Genomic DNA, 21,643 nt, shown 5'->3' with positions numbered 1-21,643 from the left:
GCTTTTTCATCTTTCCCTTGCGCAAAAGAACCCAAGACGCTCGCATTTATACAGTATCCAGTGGCATCGCACGCTTCTCTCCTGCACCAAAAAGCAGCTCGACGCAGCCTAAAACAAGAGCCCGCTCCAGACCCTCTCCATCTGTTTTGCCAAACGGCAGAGCGACAGCGCAGTGGCCGTAACCAAAAGATGACTGCAGGACCCTGACTGCGCTAGAGCATCGCGATGGTCGCGCACTCTTGAGACACGCAACGAAAAGGAGGGCAGCAGCAGCCAGCAGCGGTGCGGAGAGGTGAGGTGTTGCGTGCGTCACTAAATACGCACGCCAACCAACCCACCCAACCCTCTTTTCCGCGCGCGCCAGAGTCCCTGAAAAACCCGAATGGTCGGACTGGAACGCCGCCCGCTTGTGTCTGGCGTTGCTTCGCGATGCACGTGTAAAGGCTTTGTGGGTGGGCAAAGGCCATCCGCGTTCTCATTGCCTCTTGGCTTCGGATTTTCTGCTGTTGCTTCGTCTGTGTACGAACGACTTGAAGACGACACGACGTCTTGACGACGGAATCATGCTGCCGGCAGCCGGCATTGGCAAATCTCTTCTCAGTCAACGGACAAGCGCTCGCGCAATCATAGACTGAAAAGGAAACGCGTGTTGTAGCCTTGGCTGAGCGCGCAGACGTCAGATGTGCTTCCAGCTTCGACTTTGACCCTCTACATGCCACTTTGCTGGAGCCGCGACCCATTTTCGCATTCCTGATCGACCTTTTGCCAGTAGTCCATTTTGAGTGTGGTGTGTTCCGAGAAGCTACCTGTAAAGACTCAAAGATGATAGAAAGTTGCTTGTTTAGCCAACCCCCTGTTGAGCTGGTGACCGCTGGCTCTCCACTTGCCTCATGGCGTCAAGTCAAACTAGAATAGACACCAAGCCGATTGATTGCTTACATATCTACCTTGCCCATCTTGCATGCCCTGCGTATCCATGAAGCCTTGCCCATCCATCTAGCACTCACCAGATGCCTGCGTCGATGTACACCCGAGCAACAGAAGCAGTGGTGTGACCAAGAAGGCGAATATGTCGAACCACCTATCCGGAATCAGTCGATTGGCAGGCAGGCAGGCAGGCAGGCAGCTCAACGTCAAAAGACTGGGACGAGCAGGGAAGCGCCGTCACCGGCAGAAAATCTCGCCGTCTTCCTCCTGCTCCTGCTCACTCGCCTCCTCCGTCCTTGTTTGACAGCTAGCTGCAACTCCACCAGCCATCATACACCCACCCAATCGCAGGCAGCACGTTGGCTGCTTTGCATACCGGACAAACAGTCTCAGTACTACGAGAGGAACAAGAGAAAGGAGAACGTGTGTAGCCACATAAACAAACCAAAGCACGACGCACGAACGGAACGAATCAAAGACGTTTGGCATCCACCGCTCACTCACTCGCTCGCTCGCTCGCTCGCGGGTCCCAAACAACGCACCTCGGGGCCACGCGGTCAGACGGAGATGCGGGTGGGGATTGATGCCGCGTTGGGTAGGCACGTATGTATGTATGTGTGGCGTGGTGTGATGTCGTGGCGTAGGTATGTATGTATGTAGTATGGCGTGGGATAGAGGGGGTAGGTAGGGAGGTTGTGGGCTGTTGACTGCTGCCAATGTAGGTGGATGGTGGCTTGGACCGTGTTCCTTTTGTTGGCGGGTGGGCTGACCTGCTTCGTACATGCTGCGCGCGTGGCATACATTTTCTCATGCGACTCTCTGGGGCAACTGATGGCGGCGGTAGCAGCAGAGCGTTGAAATAGACAGACGAGGACGGTGCTTCCTGATGTTGGTAATAATGCAGGACATGATAGAAGAGTTGGGATGGTGGTTGTTGTCTGTGAGCGAGCGGTGCTCGTGGAGCATCGACCACCACGTCGCCAACTAACCAAACTGGGTCGATATATGTCAAGCTCGCGGAGCTCTTCCCCTGCTGGATACTTTGCAAACGGGAGGCTCATTTTGGGTGTCCGAAGAGGGTGTTCATCGCTACCATCCTACTGGCAGAAGAGTGCGAGGGTACATACTCCTCGAGCGCGCGGTGCTCAGTCCTTGCAATGGAGCGAACGTGCCATCGGATGTTCGCAGCGTGCGCCCGAGGCTCGGTCGTGCTCCCTATGACGAGATGATGACAGCAATAGACGCTTACAGAAAGCGTTGTCAGCAGCGATTTGTCGAACCAACTTGTCTGAACCCTGTATGCCTAGGTGTGTCCCTGCAAAGGCGTGATGTGTGTGGCTTCCAGGCGTGGGTCTCTTTCCGTCTTGTTCTGACTGCCGCGCCGCAGAACGACAGCAGCGGCAAGGATGTTACCAACTTGTTGGATACCCAGCGCCAGCGAGCAGCCATCCGAGGGGCGCTCGTTGGAGGCTGGGAGCCGGGGGCGTTGGCGATGGCGATAGGAGGAGGCTCTGCCACAGTGGAACGAAGAGTGCGCGCCTGAAGAGTCGGGCGAGCGGCGAGGCGAGGCGAGGCGAGGCGAGATGAGACGAGATGGAAGGGAGACGAACGCCCGCCACCCCGTTGTCGAAGGATAGCTTGTGGCCCTGTTCTAACTCCAACTGGCCGTCCGTGTGCTCGCAACTATCGACGGCATGCCCGTCTGATGAAGGCTGAAGGCGCACTGACCGGCAGTTGTCTGCCAATTTTTTTCCATCTCTCTCCTTCATGACGCTCTCACGCGATGGTTTCCGCGCCCCGGCGACCGTATCTCAGCAGACAATCCTGACAGTGCGAACACTTTGAGATGGTGGAGAGAGACAGGAGCCAACTTACGCATACACAGGCGTCTACGGGTCGGCAGGAAGCCTGTCGACAGGCCGACCTGAGGTGGTGGCGCACTGACGAGCAGATCCCCAAGGCTTAGCGCTTCCCCACTGGTGGCTTTCTTCAAAAGTTCGTCTCTGGACGAGGCCCATGCTTCATCATTTCACAAGTCGACGGGCAGCGAAGGAGAACATTTCGAAAGGGCAAATTTGTTTGTCCAGTGCGATGAAAGCGATTCGCAGAGGATTCGCTGCCACTGCAAAACCAAAGCTCTTGAAGATCGAGTGGCTTTTGGCTTCCTGTCCCTCGAGTACTCGTATTCACTCCCCGACTGCCCCAAACGGGCAATCGTGGCGTTGAAGGCCGGCACAATCGGCCTCTGATGTTACCTGTGACTCAGCAAACGCCATCAAAACTCGATGTTGTAACAGAGCTTCATTCAAGTCTTTAGGTCTCGATTGACTATTCGACTCATCCCTTGCGCTCCATCGCTCCAATGTGGGCGCCTGACGTAGCTTGACGGTTTGGAGAGGTTAGCTTTGCGGGAGTCGGTGTTGCGGGATTATCTTTCCGCAGATAATGTAGCCTATTGCGAATAGACAAGCGGCACGAAACTCTTAAATTCGATGTCTATTCCGACTCTGGCTTGGCTATTCCTTGCCTACAAGTCGTAAATCGTCGGATCTACTTGTTGACTACATTCCTGAGCAAATGACGAACATGCTACATCGATTTCTTAAATTGAGAGGAGAATTCCGACCTACCTACATTAGCTCTGAACTACGAAGACTCTCCTCGCTCCTCTTATATGGTCAAGTCAGATCACATCTGTACTCCGCTGTCACCGTGCAGGCCATGTACTAAACAAGCCTCCAACAATGTCATTTGACTGTGCCATCTCTGGGTCCTTCCTTGCTCTTAAGCGTTTTTTTGCGTCAGCAATATCGGGTCTTGATTGTTCTGATTGACGACACGGGCCCGGAACGGCGTGGATTTGCCATTTACACCCGGGAAAGTCTTGTTATACCAGCAGATTGAACGGCAGGGCAGAAAACGGAGAGTGAAAACGGATGTTCCGGAAGGACTGCGCGTCACCATGAGACTTTGCTGTAGCAAGATATTTACCCCTTTGATGCCGCTAAAACATGTCCTCCGGTCTGCCCGACTTTATCGCTCTTATCACAGATTGAACCGCAGGTATCTAACAGGATGTCAATGTCACGTCTTGTGCTTCTCTTTCTCACGGCAGTCTCGGTCACAGCCTTTGTGTACTCGCCTTCACCCCAACCAGATGGATACCCAGCTCTTCCGCCACAGAAATGCGCACAACAACCACAAAATCTACCAGACGGTGGGAAATTCCGCCCTGCAGAATCAGGCAAGTGCAAGCAGACAACCATCGAAGTTTGTGCGAGCAAAAAGTGCACCAAAATCGCCGCCGCCGGCGGCACGGAACTCTGCCTGAAGCCCTGCGACGACCCAAGCACATGTCTCAATCAGGGCGTGGCAAGTTGGAAAAATGGGTGCCAGCCAAAGGCGGGAGGGCCCAGTGTGGATCCATGGAACATCCCGTATCCTGGGCCTTTCGACAAAAGACGAGGGGCGTGTACGACGAATGAGTATGTTGAGCTCTGCAAAGTCGGTTGTTGCTGATGTTTCAGGGGCTGTGCTGACCGAGTGGGTAGGGACTTCCCATGTGTTCTTACTAAAGACAACTTCGTGCCATAAATCCGCAAATTGCTTGACGAGACTCGAGCGCAAAGCACCAAGAAAAATTGTCCACAGAGAAGAGCCATTGAGTGTAGATGACAAACGCATCGATTGATCGAGTTATACGACTGGAGGTTGGAGTTGCCCAATCTGCATAGGGCAGACGGGTGGTGGTCTTTAGTGTTGATAATGGAGCTGATGCCATTTCTTGCCGGTGGTCTTTGCTTCTCTTTTTGCTGCGCCGCTGTATCCTCGTATTTCGTCCATAATGAAATGGTCTCTTGAATGCTGCAGAAGCTCCTGCAATTTTTTTTCTTTTCTTTTTTTTTGGGGGGGGGGGGGGGGTATGAGAGTGCCATTTGGGTAATACGTTTGTTTACCTTGAACAGCTCAGCGCTGAAGGGCCAATGACAGAGGATCCTGGGCACTGAAATTCAAAATCGACCGGCCCGCCTGCAGGTCGGAACGAACCGTACATGGACTGCATGACTAACGCCAGCTCTTCATTCAGCCAGTGCAGCGAAGACGGACGAAATATGGAGGGGCCAACACGTCAGTCTGGTGAGATGCGAAGTGATGAAAACTCGCAGCGAGGAACTAATTACCAACGACGCGAAGAAGCGTCAAGCGAACGGCAGGGCAGAGAAAATGGAAGCCGGCATGATAGGCTGAGCCAGTGGCAGAAGGCGGCCAGGCCAAGGGGGCCAAGACCGAGACGGGACTTGGGCTGCCCCGTATTGGCAGGCACGTAACGGCGATTGCGAGAAATCAGGGACTGACTGTCTCTTTGTACCTACAGTACCTGATGCGAGGAGGGAGAAATTGGCGTGTTGCAGTCAGTGGGTGGCAGCAGGCAGTCACAGTCTCGCAGGCCAGGCCAGGCCAGGCCAGGCCAGGATGGCGGCAGACGGGAGACGGGAGACGGGTTTGCGCGGGATGAGCTGAGTGAGGAGAGGGCGACGGGAGGAAAAAAAGCCATCCATCCATCCATCCATCCATCCATCCATTGGCTCTGGGCAGGCTAAATTGAAGAGCGCTGATCGCAAATTCCTGGCCTTCGCTCTATCTCTCTGTCTTTCTCTCTACCTCTCGGCTCTCTTGAATTCCGCCAAAAGCGTCGCACTGCCTGCTGCTGTGGCCTCTCTCGCGTCGCAGCCTGTGCGTGCATAACCTCTTCTGTGCCTGAAACGGCTTTGGTCTCTGCCCTCTTGCCAAACCTGGCCCGCTTCCCGAGCCAACCGGTCTATCACATCCATCCATCTCTCCACTCCACCCTAAGTACCTACCCAATCCACCTCCAACCACCACTTCTCCTCCCCCGCGCAAATTCCTGCCGTCTCGCCATCGCATCGCATCGCATCGCATCGCATCGCACCCACGCTCGCTCGCTCGCCCGCCCGTCCGCCTTGTACCTCCCCGACCTCGCCTCCGCGCCTCCCTCCAACTGTCGCGACTGATTTGCCCTCACGCAACGGAGCCTGTACGCTCCGCCAAGGAGCCTTGTCTCCCCGGTCGCAATGGACAGCCGCCAGCCGCACGATCATGACCAAGCCCCGTCCAACACGAACCCCAACATCTTCGACGACGAATATGCCGTCGAAAATTCCTCCGACCTGGACGGCGAATCCGCCGTTGCAGATGGCTTCAGACCGACTGCACAAACGCACCCCGACCAAGGTCCCACCTCTGTAGCCTCGCGTACCTCTGCCGCCCTGGACCACAGGTGGAGCCGCCAGTCATCTGTCTGCCACTCCATCAGTGAAAACTTCCCACCCGAATCAAAGAACCCCTGCGGCCCAGGCTCTTCGTCGGTCCAGCCTAGGAGTAGCATCTCCAAGGGCGGCCATGCACCTCCTACCTCCGTGCCTGTGGCCAACGAAGGATCCAACGCCACTGTCGCTGAAAGATCGCAATCCGATTCTCCCGCTGGCCAGCGTGCTGCGGCACCACTCCAACACCGCATCTCTATCGCGTCGACATCATCGTTTGCGACCGTTCAGAATTCGAGTAGTCCATACGCCGCTGCCCACTCAGGGCCCAGTCACCCGTATGGCATGTATCCCCAGGGCACCGGACTGACCAGGTCCCTCAGTACCAGTACTACCGCAACCTCGAGGACCCCAGGACGTTCATCAGTTGCCGGCCAAGCGCCACAACATCCTTACGCCATGTACCAGCAAAATGTTGTCGATGACCCGGACGAGATTCAAAGTGCACCAGCAGTGCCAAACGCCATTCCAGTAGGGTTTCCAGGATTAGGAGCGGGCTTCCATAGACAGATTGGACCAGACGGCGAAGAGCAGGATATAATTGGACCAGATGGGCACACGGAGCAACTGCCACCCTACTCAAGGTTTCCTGAGGAAGGTCCAACAAAAGCTTCATTGCTTGCTGTGCCTGAAGAATATGGAATGTACGACACGGACACACCAGCAGCAGCTGGTGGAGCAACTGCTGCTGCAGCGTCAAGTGTAGCCGGAACCGGAGCCGCTGCTCGAGCCGCTGCCAATCCGTCTGCCGAGGCCTTGGTCGGAAACAACGCCACGGCGAATCGTGCAGTGACAAGCAGACCCAACGAACCACATAACGGACAGGGTCACGCTGGATCGGGTGCATCTAGCACAGTAGTGGGGACGGAAAACGTACGTAGGCCGTGGAGCGAAAAGACTTGGGACGAGAAGAAGAAGACAAAAATACTATGGGGCAAGGTCCCACTCTGGCTGCTGATCATAGCTTTGGTCATCATCTTGATACTTGCCATTGTGCTAGGCGCCGTGATTGGCACATTGGTAGCAAAGGAAAAGATGGCTGATAAGAAGCACCAGTACAAGTACGCGATTCTTTCCTCCGTTGCCAAGGCAAATCTAACTCAACAACAGAGACCCAAGCGCCGTCCTCACGTCGAGAATCGACGCAACTCCTATCCCCACACCGACAAATCTCCCCGATCTTCCACTCGGCAAGTTTGCCCTGCCGATTCGCAGTCCCGACGTCTCGAGCAACGAATGCCTTTCCATTTCGAATCAAAACGACGCGTGGTCGTGCGATATGGAGGGCGCACCGATCGAAGTCAATGTGGAGAATCCTTCAGCCAAAGGCTTCGCTGCATGGATGAACCCCCTGTCGAACGCTTCCGGCGTCAACTACGGTACCCAAGTTCCAAAGATTGCACCAATCCTCCTGGACTTGGTCGAGGACCTTGATAGCCCCAGTGATGGGCCAGCATGGCATTTTCAGACGCTATACGACAAGATGGTTATTTTGAGGCACGAAGACCTCAACGTCAACTCGGCGTCAAATAATGACAACAAGAACAAGGTCAAGAGACAGAATTCGCCGCCGTGGGCAAGTGGTAGCAGCTTACAAATGCCGCCCGGATTCTTGCACCGCGGTCAAGTGGCGGCTGGAGAAACACCATGGTTGTGCATCTGGAACCAAACGTTCCTTGAGACTTTTTTCTATGTGGCGAGGAACAGCACTGCGGTCCAGGCGACTCCGGCAGTGACGACTCCGTTACCGAGTGCCACGTCGCCATCTACCGCTCCGATCTACTCGTCCCCCACATCGATCGAACCGTCAACGACGACGGTTTTCGAGACTTCGCCCACGGTCACGGCCTACCAAAAGCGGGGATCTCCCAGCACCATTGGCCCATCAATTGCGACGTCAACAGAAGATCCAAATGATCTCGCAAGCTATCCGCGGCTAGTCAAGCTCGAGGAGCGGCGGATGGTGACGAACACGGCGCCGTACTGCCAGAAGATGCAGCTTCTAGACGATGGGCAGCTGGTCATGTGGCATGACAGCAACGGCGACGATTTGACAATCGAGCTGAGTGAGAACGAAGACAACGACAACAACCACGGGAGCGGGAGCGGGAGCTCATCCTCCAGGAGGTCGCTGACGAAGAGGAACAGCGATGGAACTAGTTGCCACTGCCAGTGGACTTACTCGTGATGTTTCAAATTTTTTTTTGTTTTCTTATTTATGGTGCTGTCTTGAAAGCATGGTTGCTGCAAATGCGCAGCCTGGAGTTTGGGCACGTGGGCACGACATTGGGACATGGCGCCAAAAGCGTCGAATTACTAGTCTTTTTCTCTTTTTCCCTTTTCCTTTTTCTTGATTTTCATTTCTGTCGTTGGTCGCGCACTCAAGTGCGCTTGAGGTCAGGATCAAGGCCAAGAATTTCGCTTTGTTTCGTTCGTTGGTCAGCTCTGGGACCGGCGGCGTGCCTTGGTGAGATAGCTCCGGTACGCAAGTGGCCGTTGACACTTTGGCACGTAGTGGCTGAGGCTGGGGAGGTGAGAAGGGCCTCAAGTTCCCGCGTTGTGGAATTTCTCTGTTTTCAGATTCAGGGAAAAGTCGTTTTCGAGCGACTTGAGCGATCAAGGGTCGCGGTGAAATCATAGAATCAAAGTCTCTTATCACCAAGCTGGGCGGCGGCCGTGCGCAGGATGGATGCATAAACACAGCATGGCTAGCAGGAAGTGAGGAATAATTGGGTTGCCACGATGAAAGGTCAAGGTTGCACTGGACGGGCATGACGCAAGATTAGGTGCGGCTCTTTTTTGGTGGTGCGCTGCAGCATCCAATAGACGGGATGAACGGGCGGGTGAAGACTGGGATGGCCGAGGGATGCGCGGCGGGTGGAGGCGACGGAGACGGGAGAGGCATGATATGATGGGGACTTGGGCAGCGCTGAGGATGTCGCGATGGTGGGGAGCAGCAGGACAAGAGGTAGGTAGCAATGATGGGCAGCGGTTGGGCTGGCTGGCTGGCTGGCTGGCTGGTGGGTGTTGTTCTGCTGCGGTCGTCGGGAAGGATACGGGCGGGCGCGGGCTGAGTGTTGCCAAAATTAGGGCGGCGGGCCGATCGTCTCCAAAACCGCCCCCTGCGCTGCGCTGCGCTGCGCTGCTTGTGGTGCGTGCCGCCCGCTCAGGCAGACAGGCAGACAGGCAGGCAGGCAGGCAGGCAGGTCGTCTGTCTGGTCGGCTGTCTGCATGCATGCTCCAGAACACCAAAACCCCTCTTCCATTCCTCTCGCTCTCCTCCTCGTCCTCTTCCTCTTCCGACAAACACTCCTCGACCGCCCGCCGCCTTCGTTACCTCCTCTCTGCGCCCACTCGTTTGCGCATACCGACAACTCTCCCCATCCCAGCGCTACTTTTGTCGACCCGCCGCTAGTAGCACATCCTGGCCACAGTCATAATCCGGGGATCGCTGCACTCTTGGAAACAAACGCCTGCCACCCGTTTACCATCTCAAAATCACTTTGTCCTCGCTGCCTCATCCGCACTCGCTCCTCTCTCGCGCCTCAATCCACCCTCCTCCCCCTCCATCATGCGGCCTGCTCAGCTGCTCGCCGCAGTTGTCACGCTGTCATCCCTTTCTGCCGCCTGGCCGTGGCCTCCCAACGTCGACGACATCAAGGGAGTCATGGGCATAGAAAACATTCTCTACAGGCGACAAAACAACAACAATGATCAGACTTGTGAGTTTTGACCTTTCGACATGTCTGCCGTCATTCATGTTACACGTCCCCTTCTCCCGGACCCTGCATGCGCTGCCCTCGCACATGGTCAAATCAAACCCACTCGCTGACGCCCAGAACCCGGAACAGCCTCGTCTGCTACGGCCAAAGAAACGACCGACAAGGCCAAGGCAACAACCGACACGGCAGCCAAAACGGCGGCCAAAACAGATAAAACAGACAAACCAGACTCCGCCTCAAGAACCGCTGCAAAAACGACCGGCACCGCTGCCGCAACAACAGGCAAGTCGGCCGCTACCGAGACCGCCTCCAAGACGGGCAAGCAGACAGGAACCGACAAGAGCAAGGGCACCGCCACCAGCAAGAAGACATTCGGTCCTACGGCAGGCTTTGGAGGTATTTCCATGATCACGCCCGCAGCAACCGACCAGGCCTCCTTCTACAAGATTGGCGATTGGGTCAGCTTTGCTTGGAACTACACTTCGTTGTCCGTTACGCCCAAGCACATCAATGTCCTTGCCAGCTGCAGCAAAAACCAGGAAACGTACACCCTCGCATCCAACATGAGCGTTGAAAAGACTGGCATGGTTTACTGGGACACGGGCGAGTACCAAAAGACGGCCACCAAGTCGCTCATTATGGAAACCTATACGCTCATTGTTTACGACGCCGATTCGAGCATTTCGGCGACGGCAGCACCAGGTTATCTCAGTGTGGCCGACACATTCCGTTTTGGCATGTATCTTCCTCAGGCATACACGCCGCGGTCAGGTAAGTCGGGTCGACCCGATGAAACGCCCAGCACTGGCCTACCAACCCCTCTCCCCTTGGCGATAAAACGCATTGTGGTCGGTGTTTCCCACTAACGTGTCTCAATTATAGAATGGTCATGCGCGGGCTGCTCTGCCGGAAACCCATCCCTTGAACGTCAGACCATGGGCTTCCTGCTTGGAACTTTTGCCATCACTGTGATATCCTTCACGTGGTTCGTCATCGGGGCTGGCATCGTGTAAGATCCGAGGGGGAGCAACAGCCGCAGCAGAAGGTAACGACTAAGCCAAAGAACGGAAAAACAAATCAGTGGCCTCCTCAACCACGCCCGTGCGAGTTCTCTCTTCTACGATGATGATTCCTATCAACTTTGCTACTATCTGCTAATCTGTCACACCTGTTTGTTTTGGGCGGATGTTTTTGTCATTGAGGATGCTGGGGCTGGGCCGGTGGACTGGGCTGCAAGCAGCTGCATTCACAGCCCCTAACAGTGTCGACAGCGGAGAATCGAGAGCGGAGCGACCGACAAATGGTGTTCGTCGTCCATTTCTACACGGCGGAAAGTTGACAAGAGAGCGCGTCGAAGGAAAAGGAGAGGAACGAAAACACGACGGATGCACAATCGCTGTCGCTTTATCAAATGGCAAACGAGCCGAGTGACGCAGATCGAGGAATCCCACTCCATAATCTAGGAGCCGGCCTTGAGAAAAGAGATGAGGGCGGCATCTCTTGATTTTTCCTTTTTAAGCTCCACGTGTTTGGATAATTTCTTTTCCATATCTCTCTCCCTTTTACTGTTCTTTTTCCATCTCTCTCTCATCATCGTCATCATCATTTTCAACGGAGGAAAGGCGTCTATATTGGAAGGCTAGGCTAGTACAAGGTAGGAACCGGTCGGAAGCAGGAGTAATGGCGAAAAGAATCGTGACGGGCTCTATGAGATGAAGAGAGGAGGTAGAGGCGAGGACCGGACACCGATGCATGCATGCATCATTCTGGTGTACTGCGTGCGGTGGCGGTCAAGACGCTGTTGTGCGAATGAGGAAACAGAAGGCACGGGAGCAACGGAGCGGAGAGCAGAGCAGAGTATGCATGCATGGCCACGGCGATATATATACATCACATCTATTTCCAACCATCTGAGCTATGTCGTCTTTTCAACGATTGCTTGATTGCTTGATTGCTTGCTTGCTTGATTGCTTGCTTGCTTGCTTGCGTGTGCTTTGTCGTCCTGTCCTGTCCTGTCCTGTCATGCCACCACGCCCAAGATGCACCCGTTTTTCCTTTTTCTGTCTCCTCCCTCATCAACCTCCTCGTCTGCTTCCTAGGTTCTGCACAACACTACTGCATGCTTTATTCACCCTCTTCCGTTGTTGCTACATGAGCACCACCCACTCATCTAATTCTAAAGGTTGATAGGACCAATGTCATCTTGATAATGCAATGGAGATTCATTTCGCTCGACTTGATCAATGCCTGCAGGCTGTTTGTCTGCAAACTTCTCTCCTCTCAGTCAGATAGGACTACGTAAACGCACGGGTATCAATCACGACCACCACCACGACCACCACCACAAACACCTTACCACCCATCGATGCGTCACGACCCTTACCTTCTCTTGACCCGCTTCTTCTCGCGTCCCTCAACAGGCGTACCCACAAGCTCCACACTCTCCCGTGGCGTCCCAACCGACGTGTCCCTCTCGCCCAACGCAGCCCTAGTCCCCTCACGCGGCAGCCTGGCCGCAATCTCGACAACATCAGCCGGCAAGCAGCGATCCATGACATCATCCATGTGTTTGCGGACCTCGTCGGCGGGCTTGACCCAGCGCCACAGACAAGCCAGGACGCCCGGGTTGCCGTCGGCGGCGCGGAAGCGCACCGTGACGGGCTGGTAGTACTCCTTGAGCGCCTGGTAGTACATGTTGGAGCGCGCCAGCGTGTTCATGGCTGCCAGGTCGATCTTTTGCACCTTCAGGAACGACGCGAGCACTTGGTTGCCTGGCAAAGCTTCGAGAATGGTTTCGCGCGGGAAGAGGAGCCGGTCGCCATTCGTGTTGAAGTCGATGCAGAGGGCGCGGTACGTTGGTTGAGGCGGTGGAGGCGGTTGGACTGCTTGAGGTGGTTGCAATTGCGGTTGTGGCTGTGGTGGCGGCCGGTGTTGCTGTTGCTGTGGATGTTGAAGTTGCGGCTGTGGGGGCGGCCGTTGTTGCGGTTGCGGTTGATGTTGCTGCTGCTGCTGGTGGGATGGTGGCGGCGGCGCTGGTGATTGTGATGTAGCTTTTGCTGCCGAGGTTGTTTGAGGCGGCGGATAGTGGCCAAAAGGAGAGGGCTGCGGAGGAGGTGTATAGTATGTCATTGGCGGTTGTTGAGGCATATTCGGCGGCGCTGATGCTGAGGGCGTTGGTTTTGCGGGAGTAGGTGTAGCCGTTGATGGCATCGACGGAGTCCCTTGAGCTGGGGCATTCCCAGGTCGCGAAGGGATTGAAGTCTGTCGACCTGGAGTACCAGGTGGTGTTGCGCTAGCAATATGAGCCGGCACCGGTGGCCTTGCAGGTGGAGGCGGCGGTTGAGCCTTTTGTGCCTGTGCCTCCTTTTGTGCATCTAGCAGCTCGTTTAGTTCGTCGATGTGTCCCTGGAAATACTCCAGTTGCTCCTTTGTCGCGCCGCCTCTGGCGACAATCTTCATCACATCTCTGAGTTTGTAATTTGTGTTCGCTCGTTCGGCAAGCATGTGGATGACTGGATCTGGCGCAGGTTTGGGCGCTGGAGTACTAGTCTCAGTCGCAGGAGGTCGAGTCGGAGTGGGACGGGCAGGCGGCGGAGGTTGCGGTGGTTTGCTGGGCGTCTGCTTTGGGGGAGGTGGCGGATGTTTTGGCGCGGTGTTATGTGATTGATAGTTGTACGGATGAGAGGCAGCATAACCACCATGGTACTGTCCATGGTTGCCGTAGGTCACTGGTTGATGCGCCGGTGGCTTTGGCTTTAGCGGCGGAGGGGCCGTATGTTCCCTCATCGTCCAGATAGTAACGTCCCATTGATGCGGATCAATGTAGAGCTTGCAGTTGCCTTCTCTCTTCATCTGTTTCGCCTTGACCGAATCCTTTTCCTCGACCCCATTCTCACCCTTGTCTTTGTCTTTCTCCTTCTCCTTTTCTCTTTCCTTGTGCCCTGGTAGCCTCTTTTTGCCAGCCTTGCTGTAGTATAGCTCGAAGATTCCCGGAGTCATCCATTTTTGTCGCGATCTCTCAAGTGCTGCTTTTAAAACGCCGCTGGACCAGCCCGTTAGTTTTTGTCTGACCGTGAATATACACAGAGTACACACCTCTCGGTGACCGTCTGCCATTCTGAGTCTGGCAGGTCTACGGGTTGCGGTTCCTTGAGCTCAGGTATAGGTTGTCCCGGCCCAATTTTTGTCGGAAGCGGAGGAGGTGCTGGGGTTGCTGATTTCGCAGATTGTACAGTCTTTTCCTTAGCCGGAGTATGCTTTCTCTTCTCCTTGGCCGGTGGCTGCTTTGGCGGCGAGGGTTCAGGCGGAGGATCTGGCTTCTGGTTGCGGGCGGATTTTCTCCGCGGTTCTGGTTGCATTTTCGCGGCGAGACGTAAATTGGAAAGATGAAAATGGAATCGCAGCGGTTGTAGAAATAGGGGAAATATTTGACGGATAATGAGCACCTCAGGTCACGGCGACGACACAGGAGAGATGGAAAACGACACGATGCGAGTGTCGCGTCGCAGAGCGCGTCATGTTGGATGGAAGGAAGAGAGGGAGATGGCCAAAAGAAGTTGCCGCGGCGGAAAGCGAAGCGGAAATGGCGCCAAGGAAGCTGGAGCTCATCCGCTGATCTCTCCCAATCAAATCCCCACCCAGATAACGCTTCCATTTCATCTCTCCTTGCATTCACTGGAACTTGACTTCAATTCTTGCGACTGTATAATACCTCTGTCCATTTTCTTGGATTGGTACTCTTGATTAAGCATCAGATGCCTTGATTCAGCACACCTGGCCACAGCATTCTAGAGAGGCGCTGAAGTTGGTCTGGGGAAGACGACAAGCAAGTGTATGTACACCACTCTACTATTTCTTTGAACTGCAATCGTGAGTTCTATTGTTGGGGTTGAACTTCCATGTTTTCCGCATGATTTTTAAAAATCGCCTCACCCAGGCAGCCACTTTTCATATTTCCGTCTTCGGTCCTTGATATTCTCCACAGCCACAGATTCAGACCTTTCTATGCAAAATAGCAACTAATAATCTGCTGCAGACAATGGTGGTCTACAAATCCATTCTCAAAACGGGCTACTTCAGCCTCGCAGCCGTCGGAGCAGCTTACGCCATTTTCGTCTACTGTTTGACAAACCCACACATACAGAGACAGTACGCAGACACCAAGTTTCGCCGGAACATGAACTGAATAACCCTACAGTGCCCTTTACGCCAACAAGATTACCAATAGCTGGTGGGCAGATCCGAGAGAACCGCAAGCCTACGGATTCGCCAGTATGCGAGAAATGTGTCCCTCAGTAAAAGAGCTCGAGCTGACCAAATTATCAGAAAACCAAGTTACGCTCTTCAACATCACCACGCCAGATAATGAGACTCTCTCTGCATGGCACGTACTCCCTCTGAATGTATACGAGAAGCACGAGGAAGAGCTCCTAGATGAGCCTTCCGGCCCCGTCGACAATGGATTCCCGCAGACCAAGGCTTTCAAGCTCCTCAAGGAAGATCCCAAAGCTCGTCTGGTCATCAACTGTAAGATAGATCCTCTCATGTTTAGGTTATTTCTCTGACACATCACAGTCCACGGCGTAAGTGGCCGCCCCCTCACGCGACCAACGCATCTCACCCCTGCACCCCCTTAGCCTCAAACTAATCACCAAAAACACATGCACAGAACGCCGGCAACATCGCTCAAGGCTGGCGCACCAGCACCTACCGCAGCCTCACGACGCTACCCAACGTGCACGTCCTGACGCTCGACTACCGCGGCTTCGGCCACAGCACGGGAGCGCCCAGCGAAGCCGGCCTCATCACAGACGGCGCCGCGCTCGTTGCCTTCGCCCTCGAAACGCTGCGCATCCCGCCCGCCCGCATCGTCATCCTAGGCCAGTCGCTGGGCACCGCCGTCGCGACCGCCGTCGGTCTGCAGTTCTCCGCGCCAGAGGCGGGTCTGGCGTTATTGCCGCAGCAAGGACAGAGCGGCGATGATGAGAATGACGGGGACGCCCTGAAGGAGCGTCTGCGCGCGCTGAGCCAGGCGGCAGGCGGCGCGCATTTTGCGGGCATCGTGCTCGCGGCGCCCTTCACCAGCCTGCCCGTCCTCGTCGACACGTACCGCATCTTCGGCATCGTGCCCATCCTGTCGCCGCTGCGGCCGTATCCGCGCGTGCAAAACTGGCTGCGCTCCCACATTGTTGACGAGTGGAATACGCAGGGCCGCATTGAGGCGCTGGTGCGCGAGGCTGCTGCTGACGCTAGTGCGGAAAGGGGTCGCCGCCAGGGGAAGGGCGGGTTGCGTTTGCATGTCGTTCATGCCAAGAATGATTGGGATATCCCGTGGAAGCATGGACAGCAGGTGTGGGAGGTGGCGAGTGGGAAGTTGATTGAAATGGGTGGCGGCGAGCAAGCGGTCAAGGTTGTTGAGCGACGACTTGAAGCGGATGGGGGGAGATCAGGCGTGATGAGGAGAGTGGCGGACGGCTTGGGTAATGAAGTGAGGATGGATTTGGTGCCGTACGGAGGTGAGGCCCTAGATTTCACTTTGCACTATCGTGAGTGCTAACCAAAGAATAGGTCACAACCGCCTCGTCACATTTGCGACAGTCACTTTGGCTGTTCAGCGAGCCTTCGATGCCGCCGAGGCTCTTGTTTGAGTTCTAAATTGTCACATCATTAGAAAGAGATGGAGCTTAGCCAGAAGAGGGGAGTGTGGTATCGCTTTTTCCGTTTCCACCCTAGACAAAAACATACATAAATGTACAATAGAAACTAATCCCAGTCGCCCAAGACCAATGGATCAATGTTCCAGATCCGTCTAAATGCAATCCTCGCTATATGCGATCTGCAACATGTCTATCATTATAGATCATTGTACAAGCCGACACTCTCGTCTATTTGTGTCTGTCGGCCTGCGCCTTTTCGTACTTCGCAATCAACTCCTTCTGCAGCTGCATCGGCGCCGGGGCGTAGTGGCTGAATTCCATCGAGAACTCGCCCTTGCCCTGAGTTGCTGCACGCAGCAGCGACGAGAAGCCGAACATGCCGTGCAGACTGCAGTCGGCCTGGAGCTGGAAGTCGTCGGCACCAATGTCGGTGTCGATGATGTTGGCGCTTCTCTTGTTGAGGAGGCCGACGACGTTGCCCTGAAACTCGACTGGAGCGGAAATCGACGTCTTCATTACGGGCTCCAAGATTTGAGGGCGGCCCTGCATCATGGCCTTTCGGAAAGCTTGCTGCACGGCCGTACGGAAAGCGTGTTCGGACGAATCGACCGCGTGGGTGGCACCGTCTTCAATTACCATGGTGGTTCCCAGCACGCGGTGTCCCACGAGAGGACCCTTTTCGCAGGCATCGTTGAAACCCTTCTCACAAGCAAAAAGGTACTTTTCGTCAATGGTGCCACCAACGACGCGCTGTTCGAATTCGTTCTTGTCGTAGCTGCCAGCAGGCTCCATATAGCCAATGACGCGGGCGTAATCACCAGCACCACCCGTCTGTCTCTTGAGGGTGTGGTCAAATTTGACCGCCTCACTGATGGTCTCACGGAATGCAACTTGAGGCTGTCCAACGGTACAGTCGACCTTGTACTCACGGCGCATGCGTTCGACATAAATATCCAGGTGAAGTTCTCCCATACCAGAGATGATGGTTTGCTGGGATTCGGGGTCGACGTGAACGCGGAAGGTGGGATCCTCACGCTGAAAACGGTTCATGGCCTTGGAGAATTGGGTGCCGTCCTTGGTGTTCTTGGGCGAGATTGAGAGCGAAATGACGGGTTCAGGGACGAACATCGAGGACTTTTGCAGTTAGCATAAGAATCGACAATGAAGGATGTGTTCCCTACCATAGAGTACTTGACCTTGCCGTCAGTAAATGTGTCTCCAGATGCGCAGTCCACGCCAAAGACGGCACAGATTTCACCAGCACCGATCTCTGACACTTCCTCCATCTCGTTGGAGTGCATGCGGACAATCCTGGGGACCTTGATCTTCTTTTCCGACTTCGCGTTGTAGACAAACATGCCCTTCTTCAGTGTACCCTGGTAGACACGGATATAGGTCAACTGCCCATAGGGACTTTCCTCCAGCTTGAAAGCCAGTCCGCAGAAGGGCAAAGAATTGTACGAGACCATCTTGACGGGGGCTTCGTCGCGCTTCCGGTCCAAAGCCATGTTGGTGACTTCGGCAGGGTTGGGCAAGTAGTCGATGACGGCGTCGAGCATGGGCTGGACGGACTTGTCGGCGAGCGCAGAGCCCATCATGACGGGGGTGAACTTGAGGCTGATCGTGGCGCGACGGATTGCGGCCTTCATCTGATCCTGGGTGGGTTCCTCGCCCTCCAGGAAGAGATCCGCAATCTCTTCATCAACATCGGCGAGCGTCTCAATCAGCTTCGCGCGTCTTTCCTGGGCGACAGGGAGAACGTCGGCAGGGATTTCGTCCGTCTCCCGGATGACTTCGCCATTCTCTCCCTCGTTATAGATGGCCTTCATGCGGACCAAGTCCACAACACCCTTGAACTCGTCCTCGGCGCCAATGGGGACCTGGATCGCAGCAGCGGGCAACTTGAGTTTGTAGTTGATTTGATCAATAGCCTTGAATGGATTGGCACCCATGCGGTCCATCTTGTTGATGAAAGAAATCCTGGGCACGTTGTAGCGACGCATCTGCCTGTCGACCGTGATCGTCTGCGACTGGACACCTGAGACGGCACAGAGAATCATAACCGCGCCGTCAAGCACCCGCAGCGCACGCTCGACTTCAATGGTGAAGTCAATGTGTCCGGGGGTGTCAATCAAGTTGATGTGGTACTTTTGTTTCTTGCCTTGCTTGTCCTTTTTCACCCAGTCGCAGAAAGTCGCGGCGGATTGGATGGTGATGCCCTTTTCGCGCTCCAGGTCCATCGAGTCCATCTTGGCACCGACGGCATCCTTGCCGCGGACTTCGTGGATCGCCTTGATTCTGCCTGTGTAGAAAAGCACTCGCTCCGTGGCTGTAGTCTTGCCGGAATCAATGTGCGCCTGGAGGTGGTTAGCTGGTGTGGCACAGCTGCCAGCCTACCGCTCGGCTTTCCCAGAATACGCACAGCGATACCAATGTTTCTGACTTTGTCCAAGCGAGCTTGTTCCTTTGGGTCGAGGTTTTCGATAATGGCTTCTTGGCTGAGTTGGGACGGGTCATGGAGCGCGGCTTCCAACCTGCAGAACTGTTAGCTTTGGCACGGCACGGAATCGGGGATGTGAACTCACACTTGAGCAGCAGCACCAGACTGCCACCTCCTGGGCGACCACAGTCTCGAGCCTGGTGTCTGCGTCACTCCAAGTCGCGCCGCAGCTGGACGCAGAACCGCAGTAGATGCGCACCGTGTCTGGAGAAGTTGGGACTGGCGGCAGCCACTGCGTGCTCCGGCAGCCAGAGAGCGTGCCGTCGCCGAGGCTTGCGTCCTGATCAAGCCGGTAGCCCTCATCCTGACTCCAACCTTCTGGGGGGAAAAGACGAAAGGATGGCGGGAGTTGTATGCGGAGATCGGCCGGGAGCATTGACCGCGACGGGGAACTTTTTTATGGCGCGCAACATTGGATGGCACCCGACCCAACCACGAACGCGGCAGCGGGCAAGCGCCGCAATTTTGCCGATCCATCGACAAAGGTTCACTATTGCTATGAATATTGTAACTGTGATAGGTCACATTTGCTGTATGCTGTTCCTTGATGCAAATTGTACAAATTATGACTCCGCAAATGCAAACACCCGCCCGTCTCGTCCGCATGCAGAGCAAAACTAGAGCATGACCACGCCAACACCACCCATGTGCTTGTCGGACGCCACATTCTTGTCGTCAGTGCCTCCAAGAAGAGGTGCGGTGCGGTAGTTGTACAAGTAATAGTGAAGCTGTCCATCTCCGGCTCCAAAATTTTGCTCCTCCAAGAAGAGAGGGTTATCGAGGAGAGTGAGAGCGTTGAGAACGTCAAATTTGGCCTATCAAAGGTTTGTTAGTGCAAAACTTCAATAGGCCATGTCTACTTGCCTTCTTAGCCAGAATCAGGCAGTCCTTCATCAATGCATTCAGCCTGGCCTTGAGCTCCTTCTTGTCGCCCGTGAAAGCCGTCTCCGTGGCATAGTAGTAGAGGTAAGCCGCCCTCACGGTGCGGTTTGCCTTGTCCTGAATGATTGTTGATTCGAGACAGTAAAAGGAGAAGAAGTCGGTGATTTTGCCGCTCGAGGGATCCTCAACCACATACGACCAGACAACTTGCTCATTGGCGCCGTCCGCTTTGTGGAGAAGCCAATGCTCAACCTCCTCTTTGCTGAACTCCTGGGCCATTTGACTGCGCTGGAGGTAGCGAGTCAGGAGATCTTGTACTGCTTCAACATCCTTGAGTTGCATGGGGCGAAGACCATTGGTGGCCGTCCTTTCCGGAAGCTTGTATTTGAGAATCTGTCGCTGCCTGGTTGATCCGCGAGGAAGAGGCGAGAATCCAACTTCGTAAAGCTTCTCCCAGTCAATGCTGCGGTGGTAATAGCGACAAGTGGCCACTGGAGTCGGGAGGATGACACCAGCAGTGTATATGGCCTGGTAAATGCCGTTCAGGTAGCACCTCCGGGTGATCTCCTTGATCAACGTGGGAGCTAGGCGCTTTGAGCGAAGTTTCTTGTGGACGCAAAGGAAGTTTATCTCGATGCTGCTGACGGTCTTGTTGCGCACACGGAGTCGGACAGGAACGCCAGAAATGAACGCGACGAGCTTGCGGGATTGCGTGGCGCGTACGCCCACGTGCCAAATGTCGCGCCAGCCTGGTGCTTTCAATGCCCAGTTCAAGAAAGAAGCCGAATAGTTGAATCGGAACATGGCCTCGCCGTCCTCTACGTAGTGGTTGGACAAGAGCTCATACACCTCCTGCAGCTCAGTGGCATCTTGCAGGTTCATGGTGACCCATTCAAACCCCTCGACCATTGGACTAGGCTCTTTGGAAACCTTATCCACGTCAATCATCTTGATTGGGCCATCCTCTGCAAGCTTGCCCCTTTCTTCGAAGCTGGGAACAGGCTGCGTTTGCCAAAATTTGTAGCTCGACATGTCCTTTTTGTTGTTGCTCGTGGAAAGGCCAGTAAGGATGTCCGCCAGGCTCAGGTTTTTCAGCATGTCGTTGATTTGTGCGTCCGTCATGCCGCTGACGTCGGACTTGAGGGCAGGGTTCATGGCGACGAGGGCTTCCAGCTGTTCTCTGTTCACTGCCGGCTTGGAGGAACTGGATGATGCTTCGGCACTAGAGGATCCCGTCAAAGCCTCCTTAATCTTCTTCTTCTTGCTCTTTTTCTTTTTCTTCTTTGCGTCGCCAGGTGTTGTCGTGCGGTCTCCTGCTCCATCGTGTGCCTCATCGCCTGAGGATTGTTCTTCGTGCTCGACGTTCGCGTTGGTAGTTTCCGCAACAGCTTCTGCTGCAGCCTCGGCGGTGGCCTTGTTGTCCACAGGTTTGGACTCGCTCGACATGTTGGACGAGGACATGGTGCGCGGAGGGCGTGGTTTGGTTGAGATGAGAGTGAGTTGGTAAAGACACGCGGGGTGGTGGGGCTACCAGAGCGTTTCTCGCCCACGCATCGTACACCTCGATCCCTCGACGAGAGGAGGTGGTCCGAGCTTCCTCACCACAGTGCC

General features: G+C 55.0%; 7 protein-coding genes across 7 annotated transcripts; 3 read left to right on the top strand and 4 right to left on the bottom strand.

Moving 5' to 3' along the window:
• Nucleotides 1–952: 952 nt before the first annotated feature.
• Nucleotides 953–2,162, bottom strand: IWZ02DRAFT_240593 (uncharacterized protein). The gene is made up of 2 exons (XM_066763063.1): nt 1,781–2,162; nt 953–1,697 (listed from the first exon to the last, which is right to left on the bottom strand). The coding sequence occupies exons 1-2, from the start codon at nt 1,986–1,988 to the stop codon at nt 1,165–1,167; spliced, it is 741 nt and encodes a 246-aa protein (XP_066624086.1). The 5' UTR covers nt 1,989–2,162; the 3' UTR covers nt 953–1,164.
• A 4,251-nt stretch (nt 2,163–6,413) lies between these two features.
• On the top strand, nt 6,414–8,919 carry IWZ02DRAFT_517700 (uncharacterized protein; the record flags this gene model as incomplete). The annotated part of the gene is made up of 3 exons (XM_066770701.1): nt 6,414–7,327; nt 7,383–7,796; nt 7,854–8,919. Coding segments are annotated over 3 exons (1,935 nt in total), but the record flags the coding sequence as incomplete, so codon positions are not given.
• Nucleotides 8,920–10,014: 1,095 nt separating this feature from the next.
• IWZ02DRAFT_432432 (uncharacterized protein) lies at nt 10,015–11,007 on the top strand (the record flags this gene model as incomplete). The annotated part of the gene is made up of 3 exons (XM_066766217.1): nt 10,015–10,081; nt 10,112–10,765; nt 10,877–11,007. The coding sequence occupies 3 exons, from the start codon at nt 10,015–10,017 to the stop codon at nt 11,005–11,007; spliced, it is 852 nt and encodes a 283-aa protein (XP_066624084.1).
• A 903-nt stretch (nt 11,008–11,910) lies between these two features.
• Nucleotides 11,911–14,541, bottom strand: IWZ02DRAFT_449427 (uncharacterized protein). The gene is made up of 2 exons (XM_066767400.1): nt 14,090–14,541; nt 11,911–14,036 (listed from the first exon to the last, which is right to left on the bottom strand). The coding sequence occupies exons 1-2, from the start codon at nt 14,350–14,352 to the stop codon at nt 12,374–12,376; spliced, it is 1,926 nt and encodes a 641-aa protein (XP_066624083.1). The 5' UTR covers nt 14,353–14,541; the 3' UTR covers nt 11,911–12,373.
• A 344-nt stretch (nt 14,542–14,885) lies between these two features.
• IWZ02DRAFT_240421 (Alpha/Beta hydrolase protein) lies at nt 14,886–16,921 on the top strand. The gene is made up of 6 exons (XM_066763061.1): nt 14,886–15,142; nt 15,192–15,265; nt 15,320–15,520; nt 15,569–15,576; nt 15,663–16,509; nt 16,562–16,921. The coding sequence occupies exons 1-6, from the start codon at nt 15,033–15,035 to the stop codon at nt 16,639–16,641; spliced, it is 1,320 nt and encodes a 439-aa protein (XP_066624082.1). The 5' UTR covers nt 14,886–15,032; the 3' UTR covers nt 16,642–16,921.
• IWZ02DRAFT_240426 (P-loop containing nucleoside triphosphate hydrolase protein) lies at nt 16,554–19,537 on the bottom strand. The gene is made up of 4 exons (XM_066763062.1): nt 19,236–19,537; nt 19,073–19,184; nt 17,832–19,007; nt 16,554–17,784 (listed from the first exon to the last, which is right to left on the bottom strand). Exons 1-4 carry the CDS (start codon nt 19,451–19,453, stop codon nt 16,879–16,881), a joined length of 2,412 nt encoding a protein of 803 aa, XP_066624081.1. The 5' UTR covers nt 19,454–19,537; the 3' UTR covers nt 16,554–16,878.
• Nucleotides 19,538–19,658: 121 nt separating this feature from the next.
• On the bottom strand, nt 19,659–21,639 carry IWZ02DRAFT_449421 (glycylpeptide N-tetradecanoyltransferase-like protein). Its single transcript, XM_066767399.1, has 2 exons — nt 20,015–21,639; nt 19,659–19,965 (listed from the first exon to the last, which is right to left on the bottom strand). Exons 1-2 carry the CDS (start codon nt 21,491–21,493, stop codon nt 19,768–19,770), a joined length of 1,677 nt encoding a protein of 558 aa, XP_066624080.1. The 5' UTR covers nt 21,494–21,639; the 3' UTR covers nt 19,659–19,767.
• Nucleotides 21,640–21,643: the final 4 nt, after the last annotated feature.

The sequence above is a fragment of the Phyllosticta citriasiana genome (assembly GCF_038021145.1).
Source record: "Phyllosticta citriasiana strain CBS 120426 chromosome Unknown IWZ02scaffold_5, whole genome shotgun sequence".
Lineage (NCBI taxonomy): Eukaryota > Fungi > Ascomycota > Dothideomycetes > Botryosphaeriales > Phyllostictaceae > Phyllosticta > Phyllosticta citriasiana.
The sequence above is the reverse complement of the archived record's forward strand: the minus strand, read 5'-3'. Positions and strand labels throughout refer to the sequence as shown.